At 45.9% G+C, this 18,019-nt stretch overlaps 1 protein-coding gene across 1 annotated transcript in view; it reads left to right on the forward strand.

The window, feature by feature from the left end:
• KLHDC4 (kelch domain containing 4) overlaps positions 1-18,019 on the forward strand; it is a 64,196-nt gene that overhangs the window by 16,158 nt on the left and 30,019 nt on the right. The window contains 2 exon segments of the mRNA XM_008588712.1: positions 3,843-3,979; positions 17,245-17,337. Coding sequence (XP_008586934.1) covers positions 3,843-3,979; positions 17,245-17,337 — 230 coding nt within the window.

Raw genomic sequence — 18,019 nt, forward strand, 5'->3', positions numbered from 1 at the left:
TTATGGCACAGGCTAGAACTTCCAGTACTATGCTGAGTAAGAGTGGGGAAAGTGGGCATCCTTGTGTTGTTCCAGATCTTTAAGGAAAAGCCTCCCATTTTTATCCATTCAGTATGATATGAGCTGTGGGTTTGTTGTATATGACCTTTATTGTGTTGAGGTACATTCCTTCTATACTTAACATGTTGAGTGTTTTTATCATGAAGCGGTGTTGGATTTTGTCATATACTTTCTCTGCGTCTGTTGAAATGGTCATATGGTTTTTTCCGTTCATTCTGTTGATGTGATGTGTGGTGTTTATAGGTTTGCGTATGTTGAACCATCCTTGCATTCCTGGGATGAATCCCACTTGATCGTGGTGAAAGATCTTTTTAATGTGTTGTTGGATTCTGTTTGCTAGTATTTTTTTGAGGATCTTTGCATCTGTGTTCATTAGGGATGTTGGTCTATAGTTTTCTTTTTTTGTTGTGTCTTTTTCTGGTTGTGGTATGAGGGTAATGTTGGCCTTATAGAATGATTTTGGAAGTATTTCCTCCTCTTCAACTTTTTGGAAGAGTTTGAGAAGAATTAGTATTAATTCTTCTTTGAATGTGTGGTAGAATTCAGCAGTGAAGCCATCTGGTCCTGAGGTTTGCTTTGTTGGAAGATTTTTTATTCCTGCTTCAGTCTTATTACTTGTTATTGGTCTGTTAAGGTTCTCTAGTTCTTCATGATTCAACTTTGGTAGTAATATGTGTCCAGAAATTTATCCATTTCTTCTGGGTTTTCCAGTTTGTTTGCATATAGTTGTTTGTAGTAGTTTCTTATGGTCCTTTGTATTTCTGTGTTATCAGTTGTAATGTTCCCATTTTCATTTCTGATTTTATTTATTTGAGCCTTCTCTCTTTTTTCTTCACTAATCTAGCTAAAGGTTCATCAATTTTGTTTATCTTTTCAAAAAACCAACTCTTTGTTTCATTGCTACTTTGTATTTTTTAAATCTCTAATTCTTTTATTTCCACTCTAATCTTTATTTCTCTCCTACTGATTTTGGGTGTGGTTTGTTTTGTTTTTCTAGTTCCTTGAGATGTAACATTAGGTTTTTTGAAATCTCTTTTTAGATGTAGGCATTTATTGCTATAAACTTACCTCTTACAACTGCTTTCACTGTATCCCATAGGTTCTGTTGTGTTTTCATTTTCATTTTAATTTCTTTGACTCATTCATTGCTTAGGAACATATTGTTTAATTTCCATGTATTTGTATGGTTTCTAGTGTCTTTTTTGCTATTGATTTCTAGTTTTATTCCATTGTGGTCAGACAAGGTAGTTGATATGATTTAAATTTTTAATTTGTTGAGACTTGTTTTGTGTCCTAACATAGTGGTCTATTCTAGAGAATGTTCCATGTGCTGCTGAGAAGAATGTGTGTTCTGCAGCTGTTGGATGAAATGTCCTATAAATGTCTGTTAGGCCAAATCAGCCTATAGTAGAGATTAATGCTGATGTTTCCTGGTTAATTTTGTGTCTGGATAGTCTGTCCCTTGCTGAATGCTCTCAGTGATCAGTGACATCTTTTCACTCTGTCTGTTTGGAGCTTGACTGTCTCCAAGCCCTGCGTAAGCTCAGGCAGCTTTCAAGGTTTTGGCTTCACGGTGGTGGTTCCTTGCCCAGCCTGCTGTGGTCTCACCCTGGTCTCAGCCAAGGTACAGCTTTGTGTTCAAAGACTTTGGGGGATCCCATGCAGATTTCTAGAACTTCTTCTCCCAAAGCTACTCTCTCCAATGCTCTGCCCTGCAAATTCCAGCTGCCTCAGCATCCCTGAACTGCAGCCTTGGTCTCGGCTCAGCAAGAACACCCTGCTGTGTGGGGGCCCTCATCCCTGCAGCAGGGTGAGGGACTGCCTCCAGCTGCTAGAGTCTCCACAGTCAGAAGGTTCTCCTCGCTTGATTACTGGCTGTCAGGATCAAGGCCTACATTTCCTGCTGTCCATTTTCTGCAGGTAGTTGCTGCATAGATTTTGTCTGGTTTTCTCCTTGTTTATAGTGGGAGGGATTATGGGGTACAGTTGGGTTCATCATGGTTTGCGTAGAAGTATTATGGTGGGTCTTTATAGGATTAATTACTTTTCTTGGTGTTCATAATTTTTGTAGTGTAGGTTAATATAAAGCTCTCAAACCACTGAATGTAGGTCTGTTTTCTGTAGTCCCTCCCGATTGGACTGTGCTGAGTTTGGTATTTCAGTTAAGATTGGTCGGATGTTAAAGAAATCTTACCAGTTACAGACTTTTTGCCTGGAGTTGGACTTAATATTTTTTAAGAATGGCTTTAGAAACTGATTCTGTAAGTAATAAATATTCATTGTGAAAAAAATGAAAAGATTCAAAAGGAAAGTAAGTCCATTGTCCATTCTTTGAAAACTGTTGATTTATATTTTCTGCCTCTTTTCTCTGCATATATATTTCATACTAATGAAATATGTATATGCTCTTTTTATACTGTTTTTCCCAGTTGTTGTATGTGTTGTATTGTTTGTAGCGGTATTTTTTTTTTTTAATTTTGTACAGCTTATTGGGAGTCAAATGTGAGGATCGACCCGAGAAACACCATCCGATAGCATCAGAGAGGTGCTCCCCATTTGTAGTAGTATTCTGTGGCATTGGATAATCTTCTGTAATATGATATTTCAAAATCCATTGTACAGTGTAGTGTGGTTGTACCACCTAACTTCTCTAAACTCAAAACATTTGTTAGTTTTTTTATTTAAGTTAAAGATCTCAGTTGGCTTTATTGTGAATCTGAAATCAGGCAGCAAGTTATTTCATAAAATAGGGTAAGTGTCCCACATATGTGAGGGTTGAGCCTGAGCCAGTCCTCACGTCTGCTGTAAAGGTTTGAAGTGATCAGTCTGTCCTTAAGGAGCTGCTGGGCCTTTAGGCTAACAGGAAACCTGGCTTGTCCCTTTATAAATCAGTCGTCTGTGCTGAGACGATGCACACAAATACGACTGAAAATGGGTTGGAGTGGAGATGGATGTGTCACCCTTGGTATGACGGTGCCACCAAACCCCTTCAGTTAGCCTAGGAAGGAATGGCATCAGTGCAGAGGGGTGGCCCTAGGTGCCGGGTGGGGTGGAGGACCTGCTGCAGAGGGTACCCAGGGACAGAGCCTTCTGAGAGCCGCCTCTGACCGACCGGTGCTCACTTGGCTATGCATTGGCAGCTGCTCCCGGCTCTTGGGGTCCAGAGAGGGAGGGACCACAGAGGGCCCATGCTCGGAGCTCCATGTGCTTCCTTCTGGCAGGCAGTGACAGCTGATGACCAGTTAGGTTTGATATTGGGGCCCAGTGGGCCTAGTTCTGACAGCTTCCCTTCACCTCTACCGTACTGCTTAAATCTGTTAAAAATAAGCATTAATAACTTTACAGAAACATTTCATATCACTTGTATGTTTTATTATGAGGGTAGCTATAGGTGGGTGTGCTTAGTAGCTAGGAAGAGGGACAGCTTCATTACAGATACTTAATAAAAAGAAAACACTTAGAATACGTTATAACTATTGTTAATTTTTGCAGTAACTGTTTCTTTTAGTGGGATATGGTTTTGTCTAGATGTAAGTGGACATTCTTTTTCCAACCTCGGAATACATGCAAGTTTATTACATTTTTGATTGAGGACAATGTGCCCAATGCGGGTTTTTTAGGGAACTTTCCCCTCTGGGGCAGGAGAAGATGATGGCTGAGTGGGGTGGATGCTGTGGGGCTCGAGCACTCTGAGTGGACAGTGCCGACACCAAGGGTCCTTGTGGGGCTGGCAGTGCTGCTGTGTTGCTGCCCGCCCTAACCTGTCACCTTTCTTTTAATAGGCTGTGGTGGTGCCTCAAGGAGGTGGACAGCTGTGGGTCTTCGGAGGGGAGTTTGCTTCTCCTGATGGAGAGCAGTTCTACCACTACAAGGACCTGTGGGTCCTGCATTTGGCCACCAGGACCTGGGAGCAAGTCAAGTAAGATGCTGGGTGAGGGACCTGGGCTCAGCTCTCCTATGCTTGCGTTCTGAGTGACAGGGTCAGATCATTTAGAATGCCAGGGCTCAGAGGAGCCCGGGATGCAATCCTGGGACACCAGTCTTGCGGGGTGACTGGGCAGGGTGGGAAGGACTATGTTTTCTCTGGGCCCTTCATTCAGAATCCTGGGCCAGGGCTGCAGCGCCTGGCTGTGTCTAGGGCATTGCAGACCGGCCGGGCACCTGCTGCCTCTGGGCTTGCCTTCCTATTCCTTCCCCACCAGCAGCTCTTCTGTGGTATTCTAATATGCTTCTCCTCCAGGGCTGTCTTTGTGTCCCCTTGGGGGCAGCTCTGGGTTTGGAGCTGCTGAAATGAGCAGGTCCCCAGAGAGATGGGTTATTTACTGAAAGAGAGTGCTCTTCCCACGTCAAGGAGCGTAGAAATAGTGGAGTGGTGAGAGGAAGGACGGGAAAGTTTCACGTTCCTCTTCAGCAAACCAGCGCGGCCTCTGCAGATGCCTGATTTCTGCCTTTGTGGGAAATACTGACTCTGTGCTTGTCTGCTGCAGAGAGACAGGCGACGTGTCTGCATGTGAGCTATTTAAGAGAAGACACCTAGTAGAAGGACAGACTGAAGGTAGAGCTGTGGTGTGGCCAGGGCCACCTCTGTGCTCTTAGAGCAATGAGCCGGGGTATCCTTACGTTGGTGAGACAGGCACTTGTGCTGAAAGTTAAGCGAAGAATCTGTCTCGAATCGCAGGATTTCACTGGGGGAGGAGCGACTCTCAATAGAGAATGTGCTTGGTCATTTAACAGTGAGCACTTTAGGGGTGTCGAGGCTCGCACCACTTGGCTTTAGGCCTGTAGAGTTACACCGGTCAAGTAAAGAATCTGCCATGCTCGTGGGGGTGCAGACAACCTTAGCCGCCACTGCCTGCTGGACAGGAGGTCGTAATCAAGCCCCAGGAGCTGGGTGTGACATGTGTGGCTTCCTGCATTCCCGAGCTGTGCTTTTCACTGCCTTGTGCTTGCTCGAGAGAGGTTCAGTATCTCAGTAGGGACAGAAGTCAGGAGATTTTGTTTATATTAAAAACTGATTTCATCGTATATATGTTGAAACTGATTTTCACCTTAATTTAAAAGTGTTTGGGCCCAGATCCTGTGATTTTTGTTGTCTCTTTTGCCTTGTTTTAATTACTCCTTTTAGAACCCACTTGTTATTTATTTGCTTGTTCATTTTTGACAAAATGAGTCTTGATATTTTTATAGCATGTTACCAGCTTTGGTAGCTTTTGTCTGCAGTCTGCTGGTGAGGTCGGTAACATCTCTGTGGAGGAAGCTCCTCCTGGGGCCAGGTCGTGACTGCAGCCCTTCTGTGGGATGTTACTGTGGTGACCCTGAGCTATTTGTGCCTTGAATGCTTTTTCATGGCCCCCGGCTTTGCCGGTTCTCTGACACAGATTGCTGGTATCTGTTCCAAGGAAATGGGTGTGTTATTGTGTGTGGACACTCGGGGAGCAGCCTGTGCCACAGTCTCCCCAGCAGTTGCAGATAGCAGCCCCTCCCTCACCGCAGTGCACTTGAGCTGTGTCCAGTGCTGGGGGCTCATGTGCTCACAGCTCACCCAAGGCCACTGTTTTCAGTCCAGGACAGCTGCTAATAAACATGCCTCATTACTCAAATACTTCTTGTAATTAAAACGGGAAAATTTTTTTGAAGGTATGCTATAGAACTATTAAACATTTTTTATTAAAGTGACACTGCAAACATAGAATTCAGTTGCCTCTCCTATTTATTTATTTTTTTAAAAAAATTATTAATATTTTTTTTACATTATAAGATGTTGCAGAGCAGTTGGCGGGGAGGGGAGGAGGGGAATGGGGAGGGAAGTAGGGTGGGAGGAGGTGGAGGGGGCGTGGTCGAGGACTGCTCCTGTTTGGCCTCGAGTCCGGTGTGTGGGCAGAGTGGCCGGGCAGCAGAAAGGGCATCTGTGTGCTTATTTCTGTCTGCATTGCCGTGTGTGGAGCCCCTTTCTCTGGTGATGACTCCTGGTTCTGCTAGGCCTGAGTGACTGTTAACAAGGGAGGTTTGTGGGTGACAGCAGAGAGCCCAGCAGTGCCCTGTTCCATGGCGTTTGCCTTGGGAGCCCAGGCACCAGGCATGTTTCACAAGCAAGCCTCGTTCCCGAGGGGCACGTGGCAGTGTCCATCTGCTTGGAGAGGTGCAGCCTATTTTGAGTACAGATTTGGACATCAGGAAATTGAGGGCCTGTCCCCAGCTTTGCCTCTTATTTTGTTTGTAACGAGCAGCTGAGTTTCTGTGTTTCTACTGCTCAGCAAAATTCAGTTACTGCTGCTTAATGTTTATGGTTATGACATGCCTTATGATTGAGGCTTTTTCAGTATTTAGGACTCTTGATGAGCTATAAAAATGTAGTAAACATTGTGCATGAGAGGGTATTTGATGGCAAATGTCCACAACTCCATGTTGTCTCCCACCCTTTGATCGACATGGGATACTGAGTGCTGGCTCTCACAAAGCACCAGCTGCCTTGACCATCCTCCAGCCATGACCTGCCCCTGCCCACCTGCTCCAGGTGTCATCCTGAAGTCTCTGGATGTGTGCACACCTCGGGCGCACCCCTCTCTTGCTGTTACAGTTACCTGCAGTCCTCCGTGTTCAGGCCACAGGCGTATCTCAGCCAGCTTTCCTGAGCAAGACAGATAGATCTGCCCGTGTAAAATAGAAGGGTTTTTGTATGGGAAGTGACGCTGTGAGGAAGGTTAAGAGTAGTGATGGGGGAGGAAGTACCCATGGTGCAAAGCAGAGTACATATTCAGAATGGAGTGAGGGCCTTGCCTAGCATGGCCGGTGAGAGTGCAGTGCTGACTGCACCAGGGTGCGGGGCTCTGTCCCTCTAGAATGGAGCAGGACCTCCTCTGTAAAGCGGCGACAGAAAGCTGAGTGGAGGATGTCACAGGGCAGGTGCAGCAGCAGACATGCGGAGACCAGCACTGGGTAGCGTTGGGGAGGGTGTGAGAGCTTAGTGCTGCCACTGCTCAGTGTCGCAGTGTCCGTTGCTCTGTCAGAATTTTAAACGTGCATGTCCCATGACCCCAAATTTACTTTTGGGAATGTACCCTAAAGAAGTACTCCCTCTCATTTTCTTACAAAAAACACGCACAAAAATGTATACAAAAAGACAAGATGGAGAACAGCATGTGTCTGGAGAAAAAAGCCTGTGTGTGTGCACACATGTCTGTGTGTGTGTACGCATCTGTGCACATGTCTGTGTGCTGCATGTGTCTGCACGCATGTCTGTATGTGTGCGTACGTCTGTGAGTGTGTGTGTGTGTGCATGAGTATGTGCATGCACTCACTTGCAAAGTGGCATAGAGAACCTGGCAGGTGCACTTGTGCACTTGTACACAGGAAAGGTCTGGATTGTTCCTAGGTTTTCTTCTGAGGCATCGATCTTTTTTGTTGGCATTTGTTCTGGTTTCACTCCATTTTAATTACTGCAGCTTTGTGGTATATATTATTAGCTTAGAGCGTTTTTATAATTTACTTTTAAAAACTTCTTTTCTTTTTCATGTGCTTACTTTTTTCACAAGTTTTACTATCAGTTTTTCAAATTCTCTTTAAAATTCCCGTGGGATTTGATTGGATTGCATTCACTTATAGATTGCGTTTAGGGAGAATTGACATCTTTATAATCCTTGGCGTTTCCAGCTGGAAATCTTTTACACATCTCCATTGAGTTAGGTTATTTTTGTCCTTCAGGAAAGTTTACAGTGGTCTAGAAGTGGAGTTGCCAAGTCCAAGGGCACGTGCGTTTATAAAGCCTTTAACCTCACATCTAGTTGTTCCCCCAGAAGACATGAGTTAGTGTCACACGCTTGACGTATAAGGTCTGATTCCTGTGCCCTGCTGTGCAGTTTATTGTTCTGATGTTTGTCTTTACCGTCCTCAGGATCCACCCTCTCTTCCTGACTGTGGCAGATACTAAATCACAGCTGCAGCTGCCTTGCAGAATGAGCCATTTCCTTGCCTTACTTGATGGGAAGCCTGTGGTCAGCCAGCCTGAAGGGTCCATGTTTCTGTTTTGGGCCTTACAGAAGAGAGGCAGGTTTTCCCGGCAGAGCACATGGCACAGTGGCCTGCAGAACTGCTGTCTGGGGACACGAGCACTGAGTAGTAGCTCTCAAATGCACATGCCCCACGTCGCACCTGGGGAGTGCAGGAGAACATGTGTTCCTGCCCTTCACACCCCAGCATCAACCCAGTTCAGGGCAAGCTTAAAATGGGGCACAGGGAACTGCATGTTTTGCATTAACCTTTCCCCACGCCCTCGCTGCAGTCTTAATCCAAGGGCCCTGGACCACAGGTGGAGTCCTCGGTTCTGATGTGGTCAGTTGGCCTCTGTGACTGGTGGACCGCATGCTTATTTTGAATGCTGTTCCATTGATGTGAAAATTTCTAACTGCTGCCTTTTAAGAAGTAAGGAAATTCAAGTAAAATGTCTTTTAGATCCTTAATAGTTAAAATAGTGTAGGTGTTGCTTTTATAATTTACTAATGATTCCAAAATGAAACCTAGATGGTTGTTTGGCAAGGCTTGCTTTAAGGAGTGTCATGCGGGCTTAATTGATGTGGCCTAGTATAACCATGGAAAGTGTAGGTGGACTGATGATTGAAGTTGGTCTGTCAATCTAATGGCTAGGTTACAGCGTGTATGATTTGGACTTAGAGTGGCCGCTGCTTGTAATTGGACTTGGTTATTGATGCTCCGACATAATGGCCACTGTCGAGAGGGGACCACTATTGGCAGATTTTCCTCTGTGGTTTTTTTTTTTTAATTGATCTGAAAGAAAAAGTAAGGAGATGTAGCCAAAATGAAGACTGATTTTGCTACTTATGGGGAAGACTGCCAGCTAGGCCCTGTGGCCAAGCAGTGGTGCCACCAGAAGCTTGTGTGTGAGACAGTACGCCTTGTTCCCGGGACCTGGCCCTGCCCTGTGTGTCCATTTCTCCGGTGACTGTTTCTCATTGCTGAGGTGGGGTTAGTGTCCCAGTTGAGGGCTGAGGTTGAGGGAGGTTAAGCATTGGTGAAAGCAGACAGAGGCTGAGTGCAGTCGACACCTGCAGTGCTTACTTAGCTCTCTCTTGGCTTTTAAAAGGTTCATCTTGTAGGAAGGTTGGATGGATTCCCTTCCGTCACCTGGTCATTTTTAGCTTATAGAATACATATTTTTTCAGTGCTGATACTCTGACTCAAGTGAGGTTTCTACATGTATAGAAAGTGCATCCAGCCCGTCCTTGCATGCACTGGTCTCCACAGCAACAAAAGGCTGGATGTTCTGTGTAGCATTTAGAGAAGAACCGTCCTTCTGAGGTCCAAGGTCAGGCTAGGTGCTCACGTTAAATACCTGGAGGGAGTGGCAGTGGGTGTGCGCTGGGCGCTGAGTTTGACATGGAGACGATCACATAGGCCCTGAGTCACACTGGCCCTGGCCTTGTCCCACCGCCAGTGGTCAAGTGCCTGTAAAAGGACGAGATACAGCCATCAACACGCAGCACCCGGAAGTGCCCAGTAGGCTGGAGTGACCCTAGGGGGACCAGATGCCTGTCTGATTTTTGTGAAAGTGTTTGTGTAAAAGTAAATTTTAATAAAGTAAAATATATATAAAGAAAAGTGCACAGTCATATGCCACTCAGTGAATTTTACAAACTAAATGCACCTGTGTCCTCAGATCTAGAGAGCATTATCAGCCTCCCAGAAGCTCCTGTGCCCCTCACGCCCACTCCCCACCCCCACATGTGGTTCCATTTTGCTTGGTTTTAAACATCATTTAAAAGGACACTTACAGGGCCGAGCCCGTGGCGCACTCGGGAGAGTGTGGCGCTGGGAGCGCAGCAGCGCTCCCGCCGCGGGTTCGGATCCTATATAGGGATGACCAGTGCACTCACAGCACTCACTGGCTGAGCGCGGTGCTGCCGGTCTCAAAAAAAAAGACAAAAAAAAAAAAAAGGATACTTACAGAGTGTGCTTTCTTTTCTGGCTTTTTCACTTAAGTGTTATTGTGAGAGACTTGTCCGTGTCCCTTGTGATAGTGTGCTCATTTGTTGTATAATCTTCCATTGTGTAAGCGTGTCACTGTGCATTTAACTGTTGTTGGGCTCCAGAAAGCCACCAGCTGGGGATACTGCAAGTGGCGCTGCTGTCAGTGTTCTTTTTCGTGGCTCACGATGAACACACATGTGCGTTCCCATCAGGTGCATGCCCAAGAATGGAATAAGGCTATAGGGCCACAAGGTTGGTGCCTGTTAAGCTTTAGCACACGTGGTAAACCATTGTCCATACTGGTGGTGCTGGTGGCCGTAACTGCGAGGCCACTCCCTCTGGGCCAGCACTTGGTGTTTTCAGTCTCTGCTTTTCGCCATTTCGGTGGATGTTTTGTATGTAGCATGTTTGATGACAGATGGACACTTAGTAGTAGTCTTTCCTTGCCTTCTCCATTCTAGCAATGGAGACTTCTACTGGACATGATAAAGGTTTGAAAATGAGAGGAAAAATAGTAGCATTGCTGATGTCCAGAAGACCAAAGCTGAGATGAAGTGCTGGCATCGGCCCCTTGTCTGACGCTGGACAAGGGTGACCAGCAGTAACAGCGGTTTCAAGAGCTCCTTCAGTCTCTGTCGTGAGTGGGAGGTGCCTGCAAAACTGCCCTGGCTGAAAAACAAGTCCTGATTTTTCAACACAGATTCTGTGTACAAAGAGTGGTTTTTATTTTTATTTGTGCATGTTGTAGATGTGTGTGCACTCAGGAAAGTGTACAGGAGGTTAGACTCCAAAAGCAGGACCTGGCACTCACAGCGCAGCAGCCTTCACAGTGTTAAATGGTGAAGGATGTGGATCGGGGTGGGAAGAGAAAAGAGATGGAAAGAATCACCTTTTCCCTCCCATTGAAACAAATAAGTGGCTGATGAGTGAAGGTATCTGTGATTATTAGCAAAATCAAACAGGAAATCGTGAAACATTAGAAAGGCTAGCATCTGGTATTTGCAAAGATCTTTCCTTTGACAAAAATAGGTGTGTCAATGACAGTCTGATCAGAAAACTTGAAGGAGAGTGGTCACACCTGTGGGGGTGGGGGGGTGGGGGACAGCGAGAAGCCACAAGCCCACTGCTGGATTGTGGCTGGAGGGAGGGGTGGTGTTGCTAAACCGGGCTCTAGGGTCTCCCAACTGCAGGCCGTGCTCCTGAGAGGCCCCTGGAGGCAGGGGTCTCTTCAGTCTTCCTCCCCCACCCCCCTTCCTCCCACTCTGATGCTTCTCACTCTGGGTAGGGGTCCTGTATGATACAGAGCTGAGCCGTGCAGGGGGAGGCCTGAGGGGAGAGGCATTGCTATGTGACGGAGCATGTGAAATGCTTTTAAAGTGGCCAGTTTGAATTGTTAAAGTTTGGGTTGTTATTGTTCCCACTTTTCTGCTCTTGCAGAGAATGTTGCTATGAATATTCATGGACAACTAATACATTTTTATATGTGTTGAAGCCCTTAGTAGATGATCAGCCTGCTACTCTTAAAAGCCAGCATTTCTAAAGGCAAGCTGTGCTGTCCTTCCCTGCCCCTGGAGGAGGTGTGGTTGGGGACGAGGACAGGGACGAAGCCTCTGGCAGCCCTTCTGCATTTTCTTCTGAACTGGAGCCACTGTGAGTGCTCATCTGTGGCTCGCAGACCATGATGGGGAGGCCGACAACCACGAAGCCCCGCCTGATGGGTGTTTTATGACAGCCCTTTCAAGGTGTGATTCACATACCATACAATCACCCTTTCAAAGTGTGTAATTCAGTATTTTTAGCACATTCACAGAGTTGTGCAACCAACACTGCTACCTAAACTTAGAGCGTTTCCATCCCCCCAGAAAGGAGTCACCTGAGATTCCTCCTTCCTCCCAGTCTCTGCTTTCTATCTCTGTGGATTTGCCTGTTCTAGACATTTCCTATAAGTGGGATCGTACAGTATTCGCCCTTTGTGTCTGTTTTCTCTCACTCAGCGTACTGTTTTTGAGGTTCACCTGTGTTGTAGCATGTAGCATTGCTCTTCTCTTGTTTATGGCCGAATGATACTGCATTGTATGGATAGACTACATTTTAATTATCTACTCTTCTGTTAATGAACATTTGAGTTTCCCCTTTTCTGCTATTGTAAGTAGTGTTGCTGTGAACATTCACGTACAACTGACATTTTTATGTGCATCAAAGCACTTGGGTGGTCAGTTAAAATTGAGTGAAAGAATTGTTGAGTGAAAGAATATAAATGTGTGTGCTGTTTTCTCCTAACTTGAGAAAGGAGCCATCACTTGGTCCTTAGCTAAACAATTTAATGTATGTGTCTTGAAGGTGCATCCGTCCAAGTTAAAGCATCATCCTAGAAGAGACGAATCATTAGCCGACCATTTGGAGTTGTTCTCGTGGTCCTTCTATGAAGGGCAGTTGCAGGTTAGCTGAAGTTAGACAGTGCCTCACAGGATCTTGGGTGTGCAGCCCCTGGTGTGGGTGGGGACACTTCTGCTTTTCAGTTGGGTTTCAGTCTCTTCCTTTTCTGGGAGTTAGTTGGGTCAGGCGGGCTGAGGGTTCTGTGGACTCCACAGCGATGCAGGTTTTGTGAACAAGAAAGCAGCAGCTCCTAGTGAAGGCAAAACACCTCGCTGTGAAGGAACTTTGGGGTGTGGGGGCTTCCTGTTGTTTGGTTTGCTGACTGATGATTACTTTGATGTGCTTGTGTATAAGGAGGGAGGTAGGACCGAGTTACACAAGTTGTGAGACAAACGTGTGGAAGAACCGGCAGGATACGAAGAAGGATGTGTCACATGCACAAGCATCAGCAGGGTAGGTGGGCAGTGTTTGAACCATAGTTTTCATTTGTCCTGAGGCCTCTGATTTCCTTTGGTACAATTTAGTGTCTTAATCAGAGGTTGGAAGCCAGACCACCTTGGTTTAAAGGCTGGCTCACGACAGCCTGGCTTGGTGGAGTTCTTGTAAGTTTTGATTTTCTCATCTGTGAGGTCAGAAAAAAGACATCATCTGCACCATGAGGTTGTTGAGGAATAAATGACATAAAAAGACCGTGCCTAGCGTAGATAAACATTCCACAAATGGTAGTTTTGCTATTAATAGTAATAGTAAAATAAAGCAAGGACAGACAGTTTTAAAGGCTATGCGAGTTCTAGAGACTGCTACTCATTATGCCATGCAGTGTGATTAAATACCCTATACTTACTAAGCCCCAAACCTGTCATTTGATGGATTGGATACTTGGAAAAGTAGGGCCGAGTTCCAGGGGCGTTCTTGAAATGAAAGGGAAATGCTCTTGTGCATGGTTCTGCTTGGGTCCGTTGCAGCCACTCTTGGAGGAGAGAGCTTTTCTGTTGTGAGGATGAGCTTCAAGGACAAGTTCCTCGTCAGCCTGTGTGACTTTGAATCTCAGGAATTATGACAGAAGCTGCTGCTCTGCTCAGAGTCGGGCTGCCTGCAATGACAGTGGCACTATGTTATACAGTTTTCTAAATAACTCAAGGGAGCATTGTGTGCTGAGTGCTTAACTCTCCATTTGTGCCCTAAGCCTGTGGAGTTGTTTGATGCCTATAGGTTTTCTGTAAATGTCACCGCAACAGACCATTAGAGGGGCTGGTGATGCTGGCCGGCAGCTTGCTCTGCTGGAACGCCACTCTGCACACAGCTCAAATGGCTCCCATGACACTATGTGCATATTTTTGTGTCATGTATAGACTTCTGGATGAGTAGGACATGTTAATTTTTTAAGCCTCCATACCTAGGAGTGACGGCAGTTGAAAAGCATGTGGGAGATTCAAATAGAAACAGACTCTTTTTGGTAGCTTTATTTTTCCTAAAGGGGGCTGTGGCATCTTTTTATAGAAAATTTTTCCCTTTTTAGTTATAAAACACAGTCATACTTGGCTGCTGCCACAAAAGTTGAGTCCTCCGTGCCTGTCTCAGCCAGAGGACAAAACCCGCAGAGGATTCCTGCCCGTGAAGCTGACTGGAGGCCTCGGCCTGGAGCATCCAGGGCCCTGGCAGTCACTGCAGACCACGCAGCTTGCTGGCACTGTGTCGTGGTCACTGGACATCGGGTTCAGTTGCTGGAGTAACACTGCCAGCACTCGATCCCCTCCATCTCTTTTTTGAAGTACCTTTGTAGACTTGGGTACACACGTCCAGTTTAGGTGTTGAAGGAAATCTGTTCCCCAGATTGTTCTTATAAAGTAATATATCAGGAAATTTCTCAGAAGGGGGCTTGCTTCCTGCCAGCATGTGTGGCTTTCTCCTCACTCAGATCCTCTGGCGTGCAGCTTTTGCACCGCATGTCCCTGTACCCTGGGCCCCTGTGTGGCGGTGTGTGGGTGTCATGCAGGCTGCCTGACTACAGAGAGGGCCACTGCTGCCATGAGGAGGGCACAGGTGAGAGCAGAGCCACAGTCTGACATGGCCAGAGGGCCCCCGTGACCCCATGAACCTACCAGGGTATTGTCCTGCATGCTCCAGACCCTCTCTTCTGAGCCTTGTCACAACAGTGGGTATCTTCACCATGAATTTGGGCAAGAAAATGAATGTGCCCACTAAATTTGTAGGTGATGCACAGTGAGGAGGGAGAGCAAGTGAATCGGTTGACAGATTCAGCATTCAGAATTGTCTTCATGGCCAAAGCTGGCGAGACGGGAGTTAAGTGTAACATGTGCCTGTTAGAGTGCATTAAATACAGCATGGGCGAGATGTGGCTAGAAAACTGCCCTTGGGGGCTGGCCGGTTGGCTCAGTTGGTTAGAATGTGGTGTTATAACTCCAAGGTCAAGGGTTTGGATCCCTGCACTGGCCACCCACTGTAATAAAATAAAATAAAATGAAGTGCCCTTGCTAGTAGAATAGAGGAATGTAGTCCTCCATCACTCAGTAGGCATTAGTATGTGGTGAGGCTCCTGAAGGCCTAACGCTCAAGGTTGGGTTGATAGAGCACGGTCTGGAAAGGTATGCTTGCTTCCTGCTGACTCCATGGACGGGATGGTGCTCATTTTGAGTGATGTATTAAAAGGAACACTGGTAAAGCAGAGGGCATTAGAGGCCAGAGGCCAGCAAGATCCAGCATTTGAAGAGAGGCGAGAGAACAGAATTGGTTCTGAGGTGGAATGGGGAAGGGCCTGGGCAGCCATGCTAGTGACATGCGGTGAGTCATTCATCTGAAATTTGATGAAGGGTAGACATTTGGGTTAGATATCTTCATTTTAATTTTGAGATTCTGTGTGTTGATATATTTTTTTAGGGCACCTGCAATTTGTGGGATTTTATATAAAACCCTGAGAATGAGTTTTGGGGAAAGCTATATAGCCACAAAAACAAATGGAGAAATAATGTTATATAAATAGGTACTGAACTATGTGATTGAGGTTGTGACCATCCTTTGCAACCTGGAGTTGTTGAGGTCCTTGTGGGGGATGTGGGGGTGGTGCACAGAGGAACCCAGGAGGAACTGGTCCCCGAGAAGGCGATGTTGAGGCTTGTCGTCAGTGAGAATCTCAGAGCGTGTCTGCTGTCATTAAGGCCCTGCCCTGTGGTCAGAGTTTTCTAGGAGGTATCCCAGCCAGTCCCAGCACACACCACCGTGCAGGCCATGTGGCAGCCCGCAGCTGTGCCTGGTGCCCCACATGCCTGCAACAGGTGGATCCTTACCTGAGAGCTCCCTGGCACCTGGTGTCCAGCCCGCCTCTCCCTCCCCGCGCCCAATAGCTTCCTGTTGTTCCTCTCTCTGGTTATGAAAATAACACATGTTCACTGGAGAAAACTTGGGGAGTGCAGGAAAGAATAAAGACAGTGATGAAACCACTCAAAACTCCCAGTTTAAAATCTTATGTAATAATTTGCTTTGTAACCTGCCATGTCAGTTACTGTTTTATGAGCATTCTTCCTTCACAGTGATGTCTTAAAAAAAATCTTATCTATTTTATCCTTATCAAATCGATAGAATAAAATTGTGTGTCTGCTTTTAATTGCAATTCTTTGGTCATTGCGGAAGTTGGTTATGTTTTGTTTCTATATTCTGAAGGTTTTAAATTTGCTTTTTCTATTTTTTTTTTTATTGCTATGTACTTTCCTATTGGTTTTAATGAGGTATATTTACAATAACATGCAGACCTCTTGGGTATGAGTTGGAGGGTTTCAGCAGACACACCCCCACTGTGTGCAGTCATGCCCCTCCCAGCTGCTAGCCCAGGCAGCTGTGCCATCAGAGGGACAGATTAATCTCACCTCTTTCCAAATCTCATGTGAGTAAAATCACACAGTAGCAGGTTCTGTTCAGCATGATGCTTTGGGGGTTCATCCATACTGTTCTGTGTATCAGTAGACGGCTCCTTTTTGTTGCTGAGAAGTGCTCCATTGTGTGGATGCACACAATTTATCATTCATCCACTGGAGGCCATCTCTGCTACTTCCAGTTCTTGACAATTATGATCAAAACTTCTGTGAACAGGTATACACACAGAGACAGGTGTTTGTGTGGACCTGTGCTTTCCTTTCTCTTGAGAATCTGCTGTGAGACTGCTGGGGTGTGTGCTGAGGATGTGTCACATGGTGCGGAACTGTCCGCTGTGGTGGTGTGGGGGCCCCAGCTGCCACATCTTCATGCACTCCCGTGGGGATGGGAGGAACTCACTGTAGCTTTAGTCTGTATTTCCCTGGCCACAGATGATGTTGAGCATCTTTGCATGTTTTTATTGGCCATTTTTTACATCTCCTACCCCCTCCCCCCATTTTTATATCTTGTGAACTTTCTCTTCAGATCTTTTGCCCATATTTTTATCGGGTTGTTCATTTTACTATTAAGATAGAATTCTTTACATGTTCTGGATACAGGTCATTTATCAGTTGTATGTTTGAAAATATTTTGCCCAGTGTGTTGCTACCCTATTCATCTTTTAATGGTGTATTTTGAAATTTTTTTATTTTGATAGAGTCCACTTTAGTATGTTCTACCTAAGAAATTCACATCTACTCCAAGGTCATGGGGATTCTCCTGTTTTATAATAGCCAGCTAGACCATATCAGGATGGTTTTGGTAGTTCATGGATCAAATCAAATGGTACTCAGTAAGTGCTCGCAAAACAGAAATCAGTGTAAAAATGGGTCTTTTTTTTCCCCCATCAACCAGAAGTTAAGCAAGTTCATAGGTTTTTTTTCATTTTTTTCATTTCAGATCAACAGGGGGTCCTTCAGGTCGGAGTGGACATCGCATGGTAGCCTGGAAGAGACAGTTAATCCTTTTTGGTGGCTTCCATGAGAGTAAAAGGTTGGTACTAATAGCAGAAAAATCTTTCCTGAAGCATTAAGGAGTGGACTTTTTATGGGAAGACCATTCTGAATATGTGTGGAAAATGCTGCCTGTCCTCTCAAGTCAGGGCCAGGTTTCTGGGCACGAGGCTCGGGCGGCCACACAGGAGGCCCTACGCTTGGTTTAGTGCCGTGCTGCCGCCAACTTGAAAGTCTCAATCATTGTTGAGCAAGGGGCACCATGTCCTACCTGCCCTGCAAATGATGTGGCGGGTCCTGTCTAATGTAGGATTCTCAAACTGTACCCTGCTTGACAGTACTCCAGTGGGCTTCTTAAAACTGACTGCCCAGCTCTGACTTAGTAGGCGTGGAGCAGGCCCAAGAGCCTGCCTTTCCAACAAGCCCCCGGTGACGCTAACGCTGCAGCCAAGGGACTTGACTTTGAGAGCCACTGGTCTGCCATGATTTAAAAATTCCCCTGCTGGGGACATGATGATGGCCACATTCTGCAGTGATGTGTTTAAGAGGAGGTCTCCAGCTCTCTTTTTATTTCATGTTTACATTTGTGCAGCTGGAGTGGATTCCCAGGGCGAGCTGGCAGTTTCTCTGGTTGTTTTGAGCCTGTCGTCTGTGAAAGTGCCTTTTTACACTTTATTAGTTCAGTCCAGAAAAGCAAGACATCGGTGAACAGGTTATGATGA

Source organism: Galeopterus variegatus, unplaced genomic scaffold (assembly GCF_000696425.1).
Source record: "Galeopterus variegatus unplaced genomic scaffold, G_variegatus-3.0.2 Scaffold4982, whole genome shotgun sequence".
NCBI lineage: Eukaryota > Metazoa > Chordata > Mammalia > Dermoptera > Cynocephalidae > Galeopterus > Galeopterus variegatus.